The sequence below is a fragment of the Ailuropoda melanoleuca genome, chromosome 8 (assembly GCF_002007445.2).
Source record: "Ailuropoda melanoleuca isolate Jingjing chromosome 8, ASM200744v2, whole genome shotgun sequence".
Taxonomy (NCBI): Eukaryota; Metazoa; Chordata; class Mammalia; order Carnivora; family Ursidae; genus Ailuropoda; species Ailuropoda melanoleuca.
Genome location: NC_048225.1, coordinates 127,803,365 through 127,825,136, shown reverse-complemented (window position 1 = coordinate 127,825,136; position 21,772 = coordinate 127,803,365). Strand labels below are relative to the sequence as shown.

General features: G+C 43.6%; 1 protein-coding gene across 8 annotated transcripts in view; it reads right to left on the bottom strand.

Moving 5' to 3' along the window:
* The window catches only part of GON4L (gon-4 like), a 64,570-nt gene that overhangs the window by 39,805 nt on the left and 2,993 nt on the right, over positions 1-21,772 (bottom strand). For 7 of the 8 annotated variants that reach the window (XR_004627458.1, XM_034667474.1, XM_034667475.1 and 4 more), the window contains exons 3-6: positions 16,609-16,800; positions 3,701-3,894; positions 2,983-3,057; positions 2,751-2,801 (exon numbers count right to left, since the gene is read on the bottom strand). Coding sequence is in view for 7 of the 8 variants with exons in the window: in XM_034667474.1 (XP_034523365.1) it covers positions 2,751-2,801; positions 2,983-3,057; positions 3,701-3,894; positions 16,609-16,800 (512 nt within the window). In the remaining variant the exon portion in view is untranslated. The remainder of the gene's footprint in view (positions 1-2,750; positions 2,802-2,982; positions 3,058-3,700; positions 3,895-16,608; positions 16,801-21,772) is intronic. The other variant, XM_034667476.1, reaches the window with a different exon arrangement.

Here is a 21,772-nt window from a genome sequence, read left to right as displayed (position 1 = left end):
ATATCTGTCAGAATTTGCCAGAAGAAAAGGAGAGAAGAATCTATTTCTATCATTAGCATTTCTGCCGGAAAGCTGGTTAAGACTCTGTGTTATCTATAAATAAAGAAAGTACCTGTCTTACCTACTTTATTACTACTTTTTAAGTAAACTCTACCCCCGCCATGGCGCTCGAACTCACAACCCCAAGATCAAGAGTCACACACTCTACCCACTGAGCCAGCCAGGTGCCCGTCTTGTCTACTTTATATCACAACTTGTGTTCAAATGGAACAATGAATTTGAAAACTATTTGTAAACTATAATAGTACACACACCTAAGCTATTATAGGTAATACTAACCTTTGGACGTTAGTATTTTTTTAATCAATTACATAAATCCACCATAAGTATGCATCCCGACAGCCAGCCATGACCAGTTCTTATGGAAGGATTTAGGGGTGAAGTATCAAGTTGTCCTCAACTTATATTCAAATAGTACAGGAAAAAAAAACAAGGGATAGATACACAGAGATACAAAGCAAATATGGCAAAATTTTACAGCATCTAAATGGAATATAGATTCACTGTAGGATTATGTCAACTTCTTATATGTTTTAAAATAACAGAGTTGGGGGGCGCCTGGCTGGCTCAGTCAGTTAAGTATCTGACTTCAGTTCAGGTCATGATCTCAGGGTCCTGGGATCCAGCCCATGTTGGGCTCCCTACTCAATGGGGAGTCTGCATCTCCCTCTCCCTCTGCCTCTCTATCCAACTCGTGCTCGCTCTCTCTCTCTGAAACAAATAAAATAAAATCTTTAAAAGGTAAGTAAATAGGGGTACCTGGGTGGCTCAGTCGGTTAAGTGTCTGCCTTCAGCACAGGCCATGATCCCAGGGTTCTAGGATCGAGCCCCACGTCAGGCTCCCTGCTCAGGGAGCCTGCTTCTCCCTCTGCCTCGGCCTGCCACTCTCCCCTCTCCTTCTACCTGCACGTGCCCTCTCTCTGTCAAATAAGTAAATAAAATCTTTTTTTAAAAATTAGTAAATAAATAATAAAATAACAGAGTTGGGGCGAGACGTTTTTTAAATAATTTTTTAAGGATCTTACATGCTGCTGACAAAAAAAATGCCCCTGGAATGTATAATTTCTTGATCATTTAAGGTGACCCAATTAATAAGTTATGAATAAAATCCAACAGGCCACTGGGTTGTCTCCACAAGGAGCCTTAGGCTCTCCCCATGTCCTTCGCCCTGCCACGTTCCAGCCACTTATCTCATTCTGTTGAGTCATGTCCAATACAGGGTGAAGGGAATGATGGGATACAGGTCCACACCCCTTCCCACGTTTGTGTCTGAATCAGTCAGGTTCCCTACTGCCCACCCGCCGGCAAAGCGAGTGGCGGCTGGGAGCGTGCTCCAGTCAGCCTACTGAGAATCAGAAAGCAAGAGTCTGGAACTTCAACCCCGCTCTCCCACGTAAACTGTAGTTGGCTTGTCCAGCTTCTGTGCATTTATTCACGGTCAGTAAATACAATCCAGAGCCTGATCTGGATCTCTTTGTTTACTTCCAGATCAAATAAGGAATTGCTGTTACTTATACTCTGTGTGCCAGGAGACTTCAGACAACTTCGTCTCACTGATGGCTGCTTCCATCAAAGCTACCATACATGCTCATTTGTGAAGGTCACGTAATTCCCGGAGAAAGATGAAATTTCACTTTCTACGGCCAGACTTGGCCCATTAGATAAAAGAATACGATGTGGCTGTCAAAAAAAGCCAGTGCAGTCCTAGGCTCACTGAGAGCAATATGGCGTCTGGAACACTGAAGGGATCCCTAACTTCGATCCATACAGTTAAACCACATCTGGAACAGGAATTCCACGTCAGGCAGGCTTTTCAAAGGATCAGACTGGTGAATGTACTCAGAGTCTTGTCATGGGAAGACCGATAAAAAAATTGGGGGACGCTCAGCAACAAAAGAATATTACAGAAAAGACACACTAGTTTCCTTGTACTACGGGAAAGGTCATGTGGAAAAGGAACAGACTTATTTCTTCTATGGGGCTGCAAAGAATAGACCCGGACAAAAGGACAAAAACAACACACATTTTGGGTCCATTAGGCCAATCTTCCTCCCTATCAGAGATAAAACAGACCACCTCAGGACCATCGCCTGCCTATTACAGGCACGGAGCACAAACTGGAGAAGTGCTTGTTGGGCAGGGTATAAATGGGTCCCAGCGTCTCTGCCAGAATACTCCAGAAGCCTTCGAGTGGCTCTCATCCCTCAGTGTGTGCAAGACAACCAAGCACTGTTCCCAGTAATGCATATTCCCGGACCCCACTCCTGGGTCCCTGCTCTGGGTCTGAGGGGAGCCACGGAACATGCATTTTCAGTAAGCACTCACGAGGGAGCCCACACCAGGGTGAGCTGATGCAGTGCTCCCTGGGACACACGTGGAAGCGCACTTCTCTAAACCCTTTGCCATACAGCACACGAACAGAAAGGCTGACCTTGCTCAGTGCTTCCAACCATTCTAAACGGCTGTCTACCGAGTCCTTCCGAAACAGCAGTACCTCCCGTCGACTGAAATAATGGTGATAATGACTCTGTATGTTGTCTCCACTTACCTTTTACAGATATTTCTTTGAAGGAGACAAACGCAGACCATGATAAATCTTTCCTATATTTTTTTTCCCTGCAAATAACCTGGAATTAGACCTTATTTACCAAACTAAAGGAAAACAAAATAAAACAAAACACAACACCCACCACTCCTTTTTCCACCACTTCCTTCAGTTTAGAGCGTGTCATTTTGGGCTCCTGAGGCAAGGAAAATGAGAAGAAAACAGTCAATAAAAATCATCATGTGACCCTTGGGTTTTGAGATGCTAACTCTGTCCCCAACGTCAAACTATGCACAAACCCCCGAGCGACCTCCTGCACTTGCCCATTTACAGCAGCTCTGTTCCACGGCATTAAAGAGTAACAAGCAACTACTCACAAACATCGGCATATCTTCCGTCTCACTGATGGCTGCTTTCATCATAGCGACCACATGCTCATTTGTGATTACTTCCTGGAGAAAGACGAAATTTCACTTTATGCAACAAAGCTGTGTTACCTAGGTAACAGCCGCTTCTCTGTAACCCTGCTAGATACTGAAATGGCTTCCGATTGGGGTAAAGCCAGCTCTGGACAGAAGCACCCACGTTCCAACCCTAACACAGCAGGAATGCTCCGATGCCACAGCTACCAGGCGCAGGAATGAGAGTGGGGGTAACTGACTCTACCCTTCTGAGAAACAGAAACCAGCAAGGAGGGCTCTGTGGACAGCTGTGCTGAGCATCTGGAAGAACATGCCCAGCACGTGTGCAGCATGAACTGCTCCCCTGGCATCTCTGTAGACCCATCGACCCCCAGAAGAGTAAGTGCCCCGCGAACGTGATCATCTTCAAACGCACCGAACAAGACGATAAACCGGCAAGGCAGTGGAGGAAGACAGGAACAGTGTACCCGCCCAGCTCTCTTGCAACGTGTATTGGGATTTCAAACACGTACTGAGCGCGGTGGGAAAGCCGTCCTGCAATGCCAAATGCTGTGGCACGTGCGACTCCCAGAGGGAGTAATTCCCACATTAAGAATCAAGAGTTTCCTGAGTACTCTCACTTGCTTTCCAGGAAGCGCTCCGGCTGCACGTCCGCAGCCACCGTCGTACTCACGTGCAGGATGTTGCGCACGTTGACGGCGGTCAGGTTGTGCTGCTTGGCGCCGTCCTCCAGCGTGCGGTCCAGTGCATCATCCAGCTTCAGGCCGCAAGCCCACGCCCCTCCCTCCGTACCCCGGCTGTCCCGCTTCCTCTTGGTGCCCTTTCTCTTTCTTCTCCTTTTCTCACTTTCTTCACCACCTTGTTCTTCTGCAAATAAACCAGGAACATCATCAGAAACTCCAAACCACTGCTCTCAGAACTTACTCCAACAAGCCAACAGTAAGAGAAAAACAGGCTGCCGGCCGGCCGTGGACAGGAAAGCAGGGTGCGTGGTGGCAGCAATGCGGGTGCGGTGGGCAGCGCCGTGGGATCCCGTGTCCGCTGCACACTCACTTCATGGCAGCCGTCCTCTACATAATGACGCATCCTGATTTCCTCCTCCGAACAACCCTAGGAGGCAGGGACTATTACTTTTCCCCTTGTACAGATGAAGAAACTGAGGCAGAGAGATTAAGAAACTCTCCCAAGAGCTAGTAATGACAGAGCCATGCTCTGAAGCCTCATTCTCTAGCCCTGGCATCCACAGTCCTAATTTCTACCTCGTACTGCCCAGGTGCTACACCAGAAACCCCGGCTTTGTGTCTCAGTTCTGGGCGACCTCGGCAAGAGTCTCATTTCCTTCTTTTGCAAATACAGGTATCTGCCTATCAGGGATGCCATGCACATTAAGTGAAATAATAGATCTCAAAGTGCTTTATACCAGTGAAACATTATACAGTGTAATTTGTTATCATTCTATTCAATCTAGAAAAGAGAAAAACAGGGGCGCCTGGGTGGCTCAGTCGTTAAGCATCTGCCTTCGGCTCAGGGCGTGATCCCGGCATTCCAAGATCGAGTCCCACACTGGGCTCCTCCGCTGGAAGCCTGCTTCTTCCTCTCCCACTCCCCCTGCTTGTGTTCCCTCTCTCCGCTGGCTGTCTCTCTGTCAAATAAACAAATAAAATCTTTTAAAAAAAAAAAAAGAAAAACAGGAGCAAAGGATAAAAAATTCACTCTGAATTGTGGCAAAAAAGGGGAGGGAGGGACAAAGTTTTCCCTCTTCTACAAAAAGAGAGCGTATATATAACCAGACAAAAGGAAAAACTTCTCGATTATTAGAATCTGTTAAGTCTTGACATAGATTATCATGTAATACCAAAATGAGGTTCTCATCCTTCCAATGCTTTCGGGCCTGCCACCCTCTGAAAATAAGGGTTAGAAAGGATTAACATGAAGATGACCTTCTCTGTTTAAAAAGATTTTGTGACCTCCAAGCCATACCCAGGCAGTATTTACACAGTGAAAAGTTATTAGTGACTTCAAACAATTACTTCTGCACTTGTGAACACACACCAAGAATTTGATAAATGTGTACAACTCTCAATCGAGTAATTCTTGTTCTTAAGGAAACAATTAGATGTGCAGAGACTAATAATCACATTACTTGTTGCAACATTAATTATTTTAGCAAAAAGATGGAAAACTCCTAATTGTCCAATATTACAGGAATGGTAAAGTGAACACCAGTACATCCATACACTGGACTGTTAATAGAGCCATTAAAACTTGTCTTTTTAGGGGTGCTCGGCTGGCTCAGTCAGTAGAGCGTGCGACTCGTGATCACGAGGTTGTGGGTTCGAGCCCCATGATGGGTGTAGAAATTACTTAAATAAATAAAACAACTTTTTTTTTAATGTTTTTTTTAAGCAATGGGGAGAAACAAGTAAAAATGTCTACAAAGAGCATTTGATGATATGGAAATTTTTCTGATAATGATTTTTTTTTTAAGATTTTATTTATTTATTTGACAGAGAGACAGCGAAAGAGGGAACACAGGCAGGGGGAGTGGGAGAGGGAGAAGCAGGCTCCCCACTGAGCAGGAGCCTGACATGGGGCTCAGTCCCAGGACCCTGAGATCATGACCTCAGTCAAAGGCAGATGCTTAATAACCGAGCCACCCAGATGCCCTAGACTTATATTTTTTTTAAAGAGTTTTTTTTAAGATTTTATTTTTATTTATTTGACAGAGAAAGAGACAGCCAGCGAGAGAGGGAACACAAGTGGGAGAGGAAGAAGCAGGCTCCCAGCGGAGGAGCCAGATGTGGGGCTCGATCCCATAACGCCGGGATCACGCCCTGAGCCGAAGGCAGATGCTTAACTGCTGTGCCAACCAGGCGCCCCCAGACTTGTATTTTTATAAAATACAATAAAGAATGTAGCCATCATGTCAAATGTTAAAAATTTTTAAGTTTTTACTCTCGGTTTCCATAAATAATTTTGTTTCAAGCCAATCCTCAAACTGGCACCGGTTCTCAGACCACACTTCGAGTAGCAATGCTTTAAGATATACACTGAAAGACACTTAGCCCCACTAAAAATACTATAAAAAAATGAAACATAAAAATTATTTAAATAGGGCGCCTGGGTGGCACAGCGGCTAAGCGTCTGCCTTCGACTCAGGGCGTGATCCCGGCGTTACGGGTTCGAGCCCCACATCAGGCTCCTCCGCTATGAGCCTGTTTCTTCCTCTCCCACTCCCCCTGCTTGAACACAAGCACCTCTCACTGGCTGTCTCTATCTCTGTCGAATAAATAAATAAATAAAATCTTTTAAAATAAATAAATAAATAAATAATTATTTAAATGAATCATGAACAAAGCTTATCATAAAACTTACATGCAAATATTTTTCATGGAAAAAGCATAAGAGTTAGGATAACTCCATTTAGGACAGCTATCTTATAAATATGCAATCAAAGTGGGGTTAAACATCCCAGTGTCTAAATTACCTCACACCTATTTCTCCTCTGATTTCTGATTTTAATGCTGAGCTTTTATTAGGGAATATATGGCTGAAGGAAAATCTAACACAAATTTCCAACACACTACACAAACAATCCAAAAAAGAACAAATAATTCAACTATTTGTTATACTGTTTTAGAACTAATCCTTTATCTTCTAAAATACTGGGATACCACTGAGACTCTATGAACTCTAAAGAGTTGAAATTTAAACATTAAAAAAAGGAAGCCACTCTATAAAGATCAGGCTGGAAAAGATACAGAAGAAAATCTTATTTTTCTTCCATGAGAAAGATGGAAGGTGGCTAAAAACAAGAGATTCCCTGAAGAGTAGATCTAATGATGGAACCAATAACTGAAAGTAAGACGCACTGTGGGTATACCATCAAGTGAACTAAGTGAGTAAAAACAGTGGGTTCTGTGCTATCTAAACCACCAAAGTTCCTCAACAGCCCTGTCCGACACACACCCAGGATCTCGGGTTCTGGGCACAACAATCGATTTCTTGACAGATGAAACCCTCCCACAAAAACAACTGTAAAACTATACAAAACTACGACCGACCCTTGGGCAACACAGGTGTGAACTGTGCAGGTTCACTTATATGTGGGTTTTTTTCAATAAATACGGTATAGTACTGTGAACATATTTTCTCTTATGATTTTCATAACATTTTCTTTTTTCCAGCTTACTTTACTGTAAGAATAGAATATATATTACATACAACATAGAAACTATGTGTTAATCAATTATTTATATTATTGGTAAGGCTTCTGGTCAACAGTAGACTATCAGGGGAGTGAGAAGTTCTATGTGGATCTTCAACTGCAGACAGGCACAGCACCCCACCCCCACACTGTTCAAGGGTCAACTACATAAAGGTGGAAAAAATATATATGTAGCAGCCTGAAGGCACTGAAGAACCTTCACGGAAAGGATTTAAGGAGTTGTAATCTTTTGGAGAAGGGAAGCACATTAAGGAGGACCCGAGCTGAAGACAGTGGTCTTTCTAGGATAAGAAGCCAGAGTTTGGAGCTGCCAAAGCAGCTGAGATTGAAGGATAAAGCTCCGCAGAGGAGGGGCACCTCTGACTTTTGATTTCAGCTCAGGTCATGATCTCCCAGAGGTGGGATCAAGCCTGCCAGCTAGCTCCGAGCTTGGGGGGGGAGTCTGCTTGAGATTCTCTCCCTCTGCCTCTCCCCCCCACCCCCACTCACATGCATATGCACACACTCTCTCAAATAAATAAATATTAAAACAAAACAAAGCAAAACTCTGCAGAGGAAAAAACCAAGGAAAAATGAGCCCAAAGAGTTTTTGTTCAAGCCCCTCTAAAGGCCCCAGCAGACCCCTAAGCTGTGCAGGCACAGGATGGAGCACAGCAGGACAGTGGCCACCAGGCAGAGGGTTCTCACTCCGCGGCTCTGGGGACAAAGACGTCGTAGTTCAGGTTGTGAAAAAGAGGTAAGGTCTTCAAAAACATTACAGCTTTCTTAGCAGTGTTGAACCTCAGAAGAGCCACCCACTAGTGATACAGGCCACAATCTAGGAGTAATTATAAAGTGGAAACAAACTAGACTTAACACAGCATAAAACTAACCCCTGGCAGATTCAGGTGATCCCCCCAAATTATCTGCCTGCCAGAAGATAAAATAACCCTCTTTGGAGGAAGGTAACATTACCAAAGCCTCCAGAATTTTCCATCCATATTGTCCAACATACAACCAAAAATTATAAAACACAGGGCACCTGGCTGGCTCAGTCAGTTAAGCATCTGCCTTCAGCTCAGGTCATGATTCTCAGGGTCCTGGGATCGAGTCCTGCGTCAGGATCCCTGCTCAGTGGGGAGTCTGCTTCTCCCTGTACCTCCTCCCCCTGATTGTGCTCTGTCAAGTAAATAAATAAAATATTTTTTTAAAAAATTATAAAACCCTAAAACAGAACCAAAATGCCACAAGGGAGGTGGTAGAAGACAATAAAAAGAGACCTACAGGTAAATCAGATACTTGAGAAAGGGTTTTAAAATAATTATCATCAATATATTCAAAAAAATAAAGGAAAAGATACAGAATTTCATCAGAGACATGGAATCCCTGGTGCTAAACAGGCATTAAAAATTTCACATGGGGAGGTGCACCTGGGTGGCACAGCGGTTAGGCGTCTGCCTTCGGCTCAGGGCGTGATCCCAGTGTTATGGGATCGAGCCCCACATCAGGCTCCTCCGCTATGAGCCTGCTTCTTCCTCTCCCACTCCCCCTGCTTGTGTTCCCTCTCTCGCTGGCTGTCTCTATCTCTGCCGAATAAATAAATAAAATCTTTAAAAAAAAAAAAATTTCACATGGGGAAAAAAAAATTAACGGGCATCTGGCTGGTTCAGCTGGTAGAGCATGTGACTCTTGATCTTGGGGTCCGAGTGCAAGCAGCACACTGGAGTACAGCTTACTTACAATAAATAGATATATAAATACATAGAGAGATACAAAGATAGATACAAATAATAATAAATAAAAGCAAAACTAAATATATTATTTCCAGACAAACAAAATCTGAGATAATTCACTAACATAAGACATAAGACATAAGTATTTCATAAGAAATATTAAAGGAAAATCTTCAAAATGAAAAAAAAAAAATTGATCCCAGATAAAGGCAAAGCAAAGAACTTCAGGATGAATCAAAGAGCACCAGAAAGGTTAACTAGGTGATAAATACAAATGAATACTGACTGGCTAAAATAGTAACAATAACGTCTTAGGGATTTAAAACTTACAAAGAGGTGAAACATAACATCGATAGCACAAAAGGCAGGGGTAGATATATGAAGTGAAACTGCTATAACGTTCTTGTATTGCTCTGGAAGTGGTAAAAGTACAAATTTAATAATTTTTTTTTAAGATTGTTACTTATTTTAGGGAGAAAGAGCACACATGTGTGTGCATGAGCGGGGGGGGGGGGCAGAGGAAAAGAGAGAATCCCAAGCAGACTCAGGACTGAGTGGGGAGCCTAAAGCAGGGCTCCATCCCCAACCCCGCGATCATGACCTGAGTCAAAACCAAGAGTCAGACACGCCCCAGAGATTGTAGTAATTTTTAAAGATGCGTATTATTGGGGTGCCTGGCTGGCTGAGTCAGGGGAGCTGACAGGCTTAATTGGTAGAAAATGTAACTCTTGATGTCAGGGTTGTGAGTTCGAGCCCCACATCGGGTATAGAGAATACTAAAAATAAGTCTTTAAAGGGGCACCTCTCGGGCCCAGTGAGAAGAGCATTCGACTCTTGATCTTGGGGTTGTGAATTTGATCCTCACGTTAGGTGTACAGATTACCTAAATAAATAAAACTGGGTGGCTCAGCTGCTTAAGCAGTCAACTCTTGATATCTACTGGCTCAGGTCATGAACTTGGGGTCATGAGATTGGGTCCCACGTCAGGCTGTGCTGGGTGTGGGTCTGCTTAAGATTCTCTCTCCCTCTGCCCCTCCCCTGCCACATGCACGCATGTTCTCTCTCTCTCTCAAATAAAGAAATAAATAAAATTCTCTTTAAATAAATAAGACTTTAAAAAATAAAATATGCAGAGCTAAAACTGACCGAACTCAAATGAAATATAGACAGATCCGCAATTAAAGTTGGAGACTTTCTTTCACAGTAAATGACAAGTAGACCCCCCCACACACACACAAAAGCCGTAAAAAGGGAAGAACTGAACAAAGATATCAACCAACTTGACCTGACATTTATAGAACAGTGCACCTCAAAACAACCGAATACATGTTCTTTTCAAATACTACTCTAAGAACTACCATAAAGATTATATTCAACATATGAATAAAGACCTAAAGGAAAAAAAAAAAAAGATTATATTCTGGGCCATAAAATAAAATACCTCAGTAAACAGAAAATGAATGAAATTATACAAAGTACAATCTGAAGACAAGGAAATTAAATCAGAAGTCAGTAACAGAAAGATAGCTGGGATTCTCCAAACTACACACTTGTAAATAATCTGTGTGCCAAAGAAGATACCCCAAAGGGATTAGAAAATATTGTCAACTGACGTCAATGAACATATCCAAATTTGTGGGGCATGGCTAACGTACGCACTTAAAGGGAAACTGATACATTAAATACTATTATTAAAATATTTAATAAGTCTGGGGCGCCTGGATGGCTCCGTCAGTAAAGCGTCAGACTTTGGCTCATGATCTCAGGGTCCTGGGATCGAGCCTCGAGTCACTGAGCACGGAGCCCGCTTAAGATTCCCTCTCTCCCTCTGACCCTCCCCTAACTCACGTGTACCCGCACACTTGCTCTCTAAAATAAATAAATAAAATCTTAAAAAAAAAAAAAGATATCAAAGGAATATCATGAAAACCTTTATGCCAAGGTTTCCACAAGTTGGATGAAGCAAATACCGTGCAAGACACCAGCTGTCAAAGTCACTCAAGACCAGGAAGATAACAGAGCAGTCTATAAGAAACTGAGCTGAGGGGCGCCTGGTGGCTCAGGGGGTGAAGCATCTGCCTTCGACTCAGGTCATGATCCTGGAGTCCTGGGGTCAAGCCCCACCTCAGGCTCCCTGCTCAGGGGGAGTCTGCTTCTGCCCCTCCCCCTGCTCCTTCTCTCTCTTCCTCTCTGTCNATGCAATAATAATCTTGTCCTTTTTAGTTGTTTGCCCTTTAATGTGGAGAAATATTGTGTTTTAGAAGGCAATTGAGACAATTGAACTTTATACCTAAATGTTCTGAAGGAAGGGAAGGGAAGGGAAGGGAAGGGAAGGGAAGGGAAGGGAAGGGAAGGGGGAAGGGGGAAGGGAAGGGAAGAGAAGGAGGAAGGGAAGGGCAGGGAAAGGAAAGGGAAAAGAAAAGTTGAGAAAAGAGAGAAGACAGGAGAAGAGAAGAGAAAAAAAAAAAGAGAAAGAAAGAGGAAGAAAAAAACTGAATTCATAATTAAAAACGTCTACAAAGAAAACTCCAGGCCCAGATGGCTTCACTGGTTCATTCAACAACACATTTAAGGAAAAAATACCACCAATTCACACACACTCTTCCAAAAACAAAACCATGAAAAGCACAAAAACAAAAAGAAGAGGAAACACTTCCCAACTCACTTTATGAGGTCAGCATGACCCTAATACCAAACCATGCAAAGACAGTATAAGAACACTACTGGCCACAGGTACAGGAATCCTTACAATATTAGCAAATCAAATCCAGCAATATATAAGGGTAATATATCATGATCAAAAGGTGTGGTTTACCCCAGAAATGCAAAATTGCTTTGAAATTTTAAAACCAATCAGTATAATTCACATCAACAGACCAAAAGCAGAAACAAAAGATAATCTCAATAGAGGCAGGAAAAGCTTTTCACCAAACCTAACATCAATTCACCACAAAAATTCTCAGCAACCAGGAATAGTCGAGAACTTTCTCAATCCGATGAACGACCTCCAGCTCCATGGTGGAAGACTGAGCACGCTCCCCCGAGGTCAAGAGCAGAGGAAAGAGGCCTGCCCCCACCACCTCTTAAGTCTGTACTGCAGGTCCTCTCCAGCACACAGCAAAGCCGGATGGACAAATGGAGAGGAAGAGGAAGAGGGAGGGAGACATAGAGGGAAGAAGAGGAAGAAAGAGAAAGGAAGAAAGGAAAGACGTACAAACTGGAAAGGAAGGCAAAAAGACTTGTTTGCAGATCACATAAATATCTCTGTAAGAAATCGCTAAAGATCTACCAAGTATATACAACTAATAATGGACTTACAGCAAGGCCACAAGATAGACCGATACACCCCAGTGTATAGACTGGCAATGAACAACTGGACGTTGAAAAGAAAAACTCTCATTAGCATAAAAGAAGAAATATTTAGGTGTTTCATAAATCTAAACAAATAGGTGAAAAACGTATATGTAAAGAACCACAAAATGTTGCTGAGAGAATTTTAACAGATCTAACTAGACAGGTCTTGCTCATCAATTAGGAGACTCAGTATTGTTAAGACGGCAACTTTCCCAAACTGATCCACAGATTCACTACGAATCAGTATTTCAGCAGGTGCTTTTTTTAAAGATTTTATTTATTTATTTGACACAGAGAGAGAGCGCGCGCACAAGCAGGGGGAGTTAACAGGCAGATGAAGAGTGAGAAGCAGGCTCCCTGCTGATCCCAGATCCTGGGATCATGACCTGAGCCCAAGGCAGACACTTAACTGACTGAGCCACCCATGTGTTCCTCAGCAGGTATTTTTTTGAAGAAAATAATAATCAAATTCTGAAATTTACATGGAAATGCAAAGGACCTATAAATAACACAATAACCTTGCTTAAAAAAAAGGTTGGGGGGGACCTGAGGCACGTCAGGCTCTCTGCTCAGCAGGGAGTCCGCCTCTCCCTCTGCCCCTCCTCCCCACCGGTGTGCATGCGCTCTCTCTCACTCTCTCTAATAAACAAAATCTTAAAAATACATATATTGGGGCACCTGGGTGGCTCAGTTACTTGGGCATCTGCATTCAGCTCAGGTCATGGTCCCAGGGTCCTGGAATCGAGCCCCACATCAGGCTCCCTGCTCAGTGGGGAGTCTACTCCCTCCACTCCTCTCCCACCTTGTGCTCACTCTCTCTCACTCTCCCTCTCAAATCAATGAATAAAATCTCTAAAAATACATATCTTGGGGCGCCTGGGTGGCACAGCGGTTAAGCGTCTGCCCTCGGCTCAGGGCGTGATCCCGGCGTTATGGGATCGAGCCCCACATCAGGCTACTCTGCTATGAGTCTGCTTCTTCCTCTCCCACTCCCCCTGCTTGTGTTCCCTCTCTCGCTGGCTGTCTCTCTCTCTGTCAAATAAATAAATAAAATCTTTAAAAAAAATAAAATAAATAAAAAAAAATAAATAAAAATACATATCTATACCTATTTATATATACATTTTTAAAAAGGACAAAGGTAAAGACTCAGACTGCCTGATCTTGACACTTGCTGTGAAGTTATATGGATCAAACCCATGTAGTGTGTAAGACACACAGATCAATGGACAGAACAGAGTCCAGAAAAGACCCACACTAATATGGCCAGTGAGTTTTTCACAGGTGCAAAGGTAATGTAATGGAGAAAGGAATCTTTTCCAAAAATAGCGCTGAAATAAACAAACATCCACATGCAAAAAAGAATCTCAAACATGCCTTACACGCGATACAAAGGTTAACTCAAACTGGATCATATACCTAGATGGAATATGTGAAACCACACAACTTCCACAAAAGAAACTCTGTGAACTTGGGTTGGGCAGAGTTCTTTTTTTTAATCTTTTTTTTTTTTTTTAATGTAAGCTCTATCCCAACATAGGGCTTGAACTCCCAACCCCAAGATCAAGAGTCGCACGCTCCTGCAGCTGAGCCAGCCGGGCGCCCCAGGATTAGGCAGAGCTCCTTGATATGATTCCAAAACCATATTCCATGGAAGTAAAACCTGAAGCATCTCCCCACAGCTAACACTAAACAATCTCAGAGTAAGGACAGCGTCGCACTGTCACTCAAGTAATAAAATAAATATCCACGAGTCCATGCTCACATAAAAACCAAATAAATACATGAGGAAGAAGGGACAGCTCTTCTTTATAGAAAATTCCAATTAATAGATATAGAAGGAATGAGAGAAATAAAAAATGCTACAGAACAATACTAATAATTCTTGCAGGCAACCCATCAATGGATGCTAAAATAGTCTAAAATAGTGGGCAAACGTTTGAAGAGAAACAGGACACATGCACAGTTTTAAAGGATCTTCTGCAAGCAGTGCCTGGGTGGCCGAGTCGGTTAAGCATCTATCTGACTCTTGATTTTGGCTCAGGTCACAATCTCAGCATCATGGCATCGAGCTCCGAGTCTGGCTCCGTTCTCAGTGGAGAGTCTGCTTGGGATTCTCTCTCCCTCTGCCCCTCCACCGTCCACCCTCTCTCTAAAATAAATAAGTAAAATATTTTTAAAAATATAAAGTATCTCCTGCAAGACGTGTACTAATTACAAAAGGAGTAAGTGCTTATAATAGAATAATGATCAAACATTTCACCAAAAATGATCTACAATTGGCCAATAAACACATGAAAATATGCTCTACGTTATTTTCCTTAGGGAAATGCAAGTTAAAATCACAAGGAAATTCACTTACTGAAATGGATAAAATGTAGGCATCTAACAGCGGCTGGCGAGGACATGGAACAGTTGCGAATCTCACAGACCACTGGTGGGAGTGTAAGATGGGACAGCCACTCGGGAAAACGGGTCAGCCGTTTCTCAGAAAGTTAAACATACATATACCATAAGCCCTGGAAATGCCCCTCCTGGCGATTTACCCAAGAAGAATGAGATCTTATGTCTGTCAAAGACCTATATGTGAATGCTTACAGCAGCTTCAGGCCAAAGCTGGAAACAACCCGAATGTCCATCAACTGGTGAGCAAGTGACCTGTACATCTATGGGATGGAATACTACTCAGCAATGAAAAGGACAAACACAAATAAGTTGCCAAAGCATTGCACCAGGCTAGGACAGCAGAGGCAACAGGCTCCGAACTGTATGCAAGCACGAGCAGGACACTGTGGAAAACACACACAAACTGCAAGGACAGAGTGAGGGGGCGGATGAGACTGGGCTGAGAATGAAGGCCTGCAATAGGGAATGAGCTTTTAGGGTGAGAGAAATGTCCCATATGCTGATGGTGGTGGCAGTTAGAGAACTAAATATGTGTTTCAAAACTCACTGGATAGGTTTTATTGAATGCAAATTATATCCCAATAAATCTGACAGTACAAATCAACATAAATCTCCAAGTTACTAACAGAATAAAGAAGAAAAACCGTATGATCATCTAAATAAAGATAGAAAAGCACTGGCACAATTCAATACATGATAAAACTCTCCAAAAATTAGGGGAAGAACTTCCTTAATCTGACACAACATATCTATAAAAATGTAGGGCTCCTGGGCGGCTCAGTAAGTTAAGCACTGCCTTCAGCTCAGGTCATGATCCCAGAGTCCTGGGACAGAACCCGCGTCGGACTCCCTGCTCAGTACAGAGTCTGCTCCTCCCTCTCCTCCCTGCTCGTGCTCTCTGTCAAATAAATAATCAAAAGTCTAAAAAAAAAAAAAAGTATCTACAAAGAGCCTACAACTCTCATGCATAAACGAGGAATATGGGGGCACCTGGCTGGCTCAGTTAAGCATCTGACATTTGATTTCAGCTCAGGTTGTGATCTCAGGGTCATGAGACTGAGGCCCATGTTGGGCTCCACACTCAACAGGGAGTCTGCTTGAGAGTCTCTCTCTCTCCACCCCCCCCGCCCCTCTCCCTCCCCACTTCTAAAAACAAAACAAAACCCCCAAAAAACAAAAGGAATACGGAGTGCCTTCCCCCAAGTTCAGATGAAATGTGCATGATCACCACTAGTATTTGCAATAAGAAAAAGGAAATCACAGGGGCACCTGGATGTCTCAGTCAGTTAAGCATCTGCCTTCGGCTCAGGTCATGATCCCAGGGTCCCAGGATTGAGTCCCACGTCGGGCTCCGCGCTCAGCAGGGAGTCTGCTTCTCCCTCTACCCCCTCCCCCGCTTATGATCTCTCTCTCTCTCTTTCAAGCTCTCTAATAAATAAAATCTTTATTTAAAAAAAAGAGTTGAACGGATACAGAAAATGTAGAAAACTCAACAGAATACTAGACAGCGAGGAAAATGAACAATCTACAAGTCCGTGCCAACAGTGTGGGCCAGCTGCACAAACATAACAAGACGAGTGGGAAAACGCAGTCACAAAACACTGTATTTCCACTCATATGAAGTACAAAACAGGTGAACCCAACCGGGCTGTCAGAAGTCAGAGTAACAGTCCCCCACCGGTGAGGTGCCAGTAATAACTAACAGGTAATACTGGTTCTTGATCTGGTTGCTGGCTGCATGGGTGTATTCAGTCTCCAAAAATTCAGAGAACTAGAATATATTAGGATACATGCAGTTTTCTGCATATTACACTTTATATCATGCTTCAATAAAGTGGATTTTTTTTAATTACAAAAGTAGAAAAGAAAAAGAAAGCCTACCCATCGGAATGAAGAGTCCACCGTCCTCTGTCTCATCCTCAGCTTGCAGAGCCAGAGTCCCGAGGGGCTTTTCCTGAGGACAGGCACAGACATCTGGCTGAGGGGACTTCCCAGGCTGGGCTCCTGGTTTTGCAGAGTGGCTGCCTAATGGCAGCGAAGGCATCGCCCCTCCAGGATGCAACTGAGGTTTTCCTGGAAGAATCACAAGTATTGCTCCACACTCTGCCCATTATCAATCATACTAGGTTGCAGAAATCAGCATTTTGTTATAAAGTCCTTTGTAGCTGGGTAGCTTCATTAATGATGCATACACCATATAGGCATTCTCCTCCCTTATAGGGTCCGAAGAAATCAAAGCTCAGATCCAATGTACTCACCTATAATGTCAGGGTGTTGAACCACATAATGCCTACGATCTACCACTTTTTTTCCCTTTTAATTTTAAGTAGGCTCCACGCCCAGTATGGGGTTTGAACTCACGACCCTGAGATTAGGAGTCACGCACTCCACTGATTGAGCCAGCCAGGCGCCCCAAGGTCCTTCTACTTCTAATATGCTTTGAGATGTGCATTTTTTTCCTATGGAGGAATCAGAACGATAACTGTGGGGTGGGGGGCTGTTATACTCCTGATGACAAAGGGACATTCTCTATGGCCAACCATTAATACCACATTTAATCCCACTAAGTGATATCCATTATAAACGTCCTAAACTTTCTGACTCTGTAAATTATACAGAGCATTAGAGTAAAAATCACCATAAAATTACCAATATATGGTTCTACAGTTCATTAGACAACCTTCCCGTCTTCGCCTCAACTCTTAATGAGTGCTACCTTTCTTCTGGGGAAGATGGGGCATTTAAAAAGCAAGGAAACATTCGTGCTGTAGCGAAAGTCAGCATGAGAACAAGCTGTCATGGGGAGGAGAAAACAGGCATAACAGCTACAGGAGACACACACGGGCACGCTCAACAGTGACCGCTTGCTTCTGAGACAAGAACACAGGGGAAAGGGCAGAGGGAAGAAAAGGGTGCCCAAATTTTCATGGTGCGCTGTGGGCATCTATGAATTGTCTTCACGTCTGTGTATTACAGACACATGACACATTAACAGATCAAGTTACTTATCACTGAGCTCTACGCAGAGCAGCCCTTGTGCTGTGACCTGCTGTCTCATCGACACGGGGACTTTCAGCCAGCGTAAACATGGTTTTAAATTGGACCATCCTCTCCCCCAACAAAGAAAAAAGGTTTCCTCTTAAAGAAACCATGAATCAAGCCTGACTTGCATGTACTCTCAATCTTCAGTGCTTCACTTCCGGAGCCTATGGGTACTCCACCACGTCAAAACGTCCCACAGCTTTGCCTTTCACAGGGATTAGACAAGGAGTCAGATCCCAAATCCATCAAATCCAAAGTTGCTCTCAGCCAAATTTCTTAGAACAGAGAACTTCAGTAAACAGCACAGTGATCTCCTTTCATCAACAATCATGAACAAGTTGTATAATTAATGATGTCAACATTTTTAAAACTGAACATAAAAGACTTTTTAAACAAACATGCCAGCAGTTCACTTTGGTATGTAGTTTCCATTGATACTTCTACCACCTAAAACATGTCTGGAACTCTAACACTGTTNAAGATTTTATTTATTTATTCGACAGAGATAGAGACAGCCAGTGAGAGAGGGAACACAAGCAGGGGGAGTGGGAGAGGAAGAAGCAGGCTCATAGCGGAAGAGCCTGACGTGGGGCTCGATCCCATAACGCCGGGATCACGCCCTGAGCCGAAGGCGGACGGCCTAACCGCTGTGCCACCCAGGCGCCCNGATGTCAACATTTTTAAAACTGAACATAAAAGACTTTTTAAACAAACATGCCAGCAGTTCACTTTGGTATGTAGTTTCCATTGATACTTCTACCACCTAAAACATGTCTGGAACTCTAACACTGTTCCTACAGTTTACCAGCCACAGATTCCTTCTCTTTTCTAAGTTTTACTGATTTAAGTAATCTCTACACCCAACATGGGGCTCAAACTCATGACCCTGAAATCAAGAGTCACACGCTCTTCCAACTGAGCCAGCCAGGTGCCCCAAAATGTTTTTTCTATGACCACATCACATTGCTTCTCAATTTAACTCCCGTCTCAGAGACCCCACAGAAACCACACTCTTCCTTTCTTCTCTCCGTGTGCCAGATGATCAGAGCACCCTGGAAAGGGAACCTGAGGGTAAGATAGAGCAGGGGAAGCCTTACACGGAACACATCTGTAACTTATTTACTGCCGGCCTAAGAACTGTGAATTGATAACATGAAAATAATTAGCTGAGAACTGTGCAAGTCAACTAATTATAAGCTGAAATCTGCCTAAATTAATCATTTAAGAAGGCCAAAAAAAAAAAAGTTTAAGTAGAAGTTAGGGTATGTAAATCAATTTTAAAAGAACAATTAAAATTCTAGGGGGAAATAGAGCAGTAGGGGGTTAAAATTCTGTTAGAATACACACCAACAGGAGGAAGGTTTAATCACTAGCACCTGCAGCCTAGAAACATGATTTCACAGTGTAGCCACTGTAACAAAATGCTGATACAGTAGCCCCCTGCTTATCTCCTGGGACACAGGTTCCAAAAGCCCCAGTGATGCCTGAAACTTCCCATAGTGTTTTTTCCTGTACATACCTAACAGTTTAATTTATAAATTCTGCAGTGAGATTAACAATAACTAATAATAGAACAATTATAACAATGTACTGTAATAAAAGTTATACAACTGTGATTTCTCTCTCTCTCAAAATATCTTACTATCCTGCACTCACCCTTCTTCTTGTCATGATGTGAGATGACGTGATGCCTACGTGAGGAGGTGAAGCGAGGGCAGTGCTGTAGGCGTGGTGACACAGCGTCAGGCTCCTACTGACCTTATGACGAGCTGAAGTCAGGAGGATCATCTGCTTCCAGACCATGCTGACTGCGGATAACTGAAACCACGGATAAGGGGGAACTACCACACTTCAAAATAACCCAGATTTTTTTGGTTTTGTTTTTTTCTAAAGAATTGTAATACACGTTACTTAAAAGAAAGCAAAACAAACAAATATACAATCTTTTTTTTTTTTTTTTTAAGATTTTCCTTTTAAGTAATCTCTACACCCAACAAGGGACTCAAAACTTACAACCTGGAGATCAAGAGTCACGTGCTCCAATGACTTAGCCAGCCAGGCGCCCCTACACTAAATTTTAATGGTAATTACTGTGCGTAGTAAGATTGTGGGTGATTATTTTCTTCGTTAAACTTTTCATTATTCAAAATACATATATATGAATTTTCAATCTTCTTTCTTCCTTTCTGCTTTGCATGTTACACTTCTATTTCACAAAAAAAAAAAAAAAGTTACTGGGGGGGCAAAGGGTTCTGGATAGACACTCAAAAAGGTCCTTCCTTTCTTGGTAATATAGCTCATTAAAGTGCAAGGTGGTAGAATTCACTTTCAATTATCCAGCTTTAAAAAGGGGAGTGGTATTACAGATAATCCTAAACAAATGTTTATTTTATTCATCTACCCTTGGACATCTGTAAACTAGCCACTGAAATATCTCTAGATTCCACTCCTCAACAGCTGCACGACTTTGAACCCCTAGTGAAGGACCCATTCCTTCCCTACTAGCACTGGAATTCTGTAACCTCTCCACGTCCCCCACCCTCATGTCACAGACACAGCCGAGCTTGAAGAAGACATCTCGGGGACCCTGCTGCCTCCCTGGCCGTCTCCATTCTCCTGCTGCAAAACAGCCAGTGCTACTATCATCCTCCCTCCTGATTTCCATCAGCTGATCTCCTCATCCCAGCAACTCTCCGACGCCCCTTCTTAACCACCTCCAGCCTGCAAGCGCAGCCTCTGTCAGGCCCCATCATCCTTCGCTCTCCTTTGTCACTTGTAAATGATGTGCACAGTTCCGAGAGCTCTCCTCCTCCTGACTTCTCCGATCACCTCTCCAGTTTTCCCTTCTCTGTCATCTTCCTCAGCCTGAGGTGGTCCACTTCCTCCACATTCCTTTCCATGAAGAAGCAGCACAACGAACAGTTTTGACCATTTCTACTCCTACCTATTACCCAGTTTCAATCTCAGAGTTCTAGTTTATCTTGATGGCCCCCACAGCACACCTCACACTCCGCATACCTAAAGCCCAACTTCCTTCCAACCCGTCCAACACCTGCACCACCATCCCCAGGACAGATATCTTCAATGGTATCAATCTCCAAGCCAGACTAGTTCTCCCTTCGTAATGTCTCTAAGACGCACCATTTCTTCCCTCCTCACTGCCAACATCCCAGGGCACGCCTTTGTAAGGGCTCAGGGGGAGAAGGGCAAGGTTCTGTGTGCTCTGCACCAGCACTCTCCACGGGAGGTCCTACTGCGCACCCACACCAGCAGCACCTCTGCAGGCTTGCCCAATGTGTGTTCCACATCCACTCTTCCCCGGTCTATGGAACCCTACCAGTCCATCAGGTCCCAATTACAAAAATCCTAATTCCCTGTACCACACACGCTAGCCTTACACACCACCTCCAGCTGCTCCAAATGGATTACGTGTTTATGTCTTGTCTTCCCAACTAGACCACAAGCTTCCCTAGGTGAGAACTATGCCTTCTGCTTCTTTTATTTATTAACTGGCTATCACCTACAGGAAAAGTTCAAACACTTGAGCATGAAAAACAAAGCCCTTCACAATCTAAACATAATCAACTGCTCTGAAGTTATCTCTCACTTCTTCCAATCAACCATGTCACCATCACCTTCGGCCTCTGCCTTGGTGCCTACTGTTCTTGGCCTACGATACCCCATGCCACCAACTGTCAAACTACAACTCATCCCTCAAGTCCTAAGAGTTATGTCATCTCTGTCAAGGCCCACCCAACGTCCCAGGCAGTAGTCTGTCCCCTTACACTGCTGCCCCTCCTCCACAAGCCCCACTTCATGGACACCCACCAAATCACAAAAGGCCATACGCAGGGGCGCCTGGGTGGCACAGCGGTTAAGCGTCTGCCTTCAGCTCAGGGCGTGATCCCAGCGTTATGGGTTCGAGCCCCACATCAGGCTCCTCTACTGTGAGCCTGCTTCTTCCTCTCCCACTCCCCCTGCTTGTGTTCCCTCTCTCGCTGGC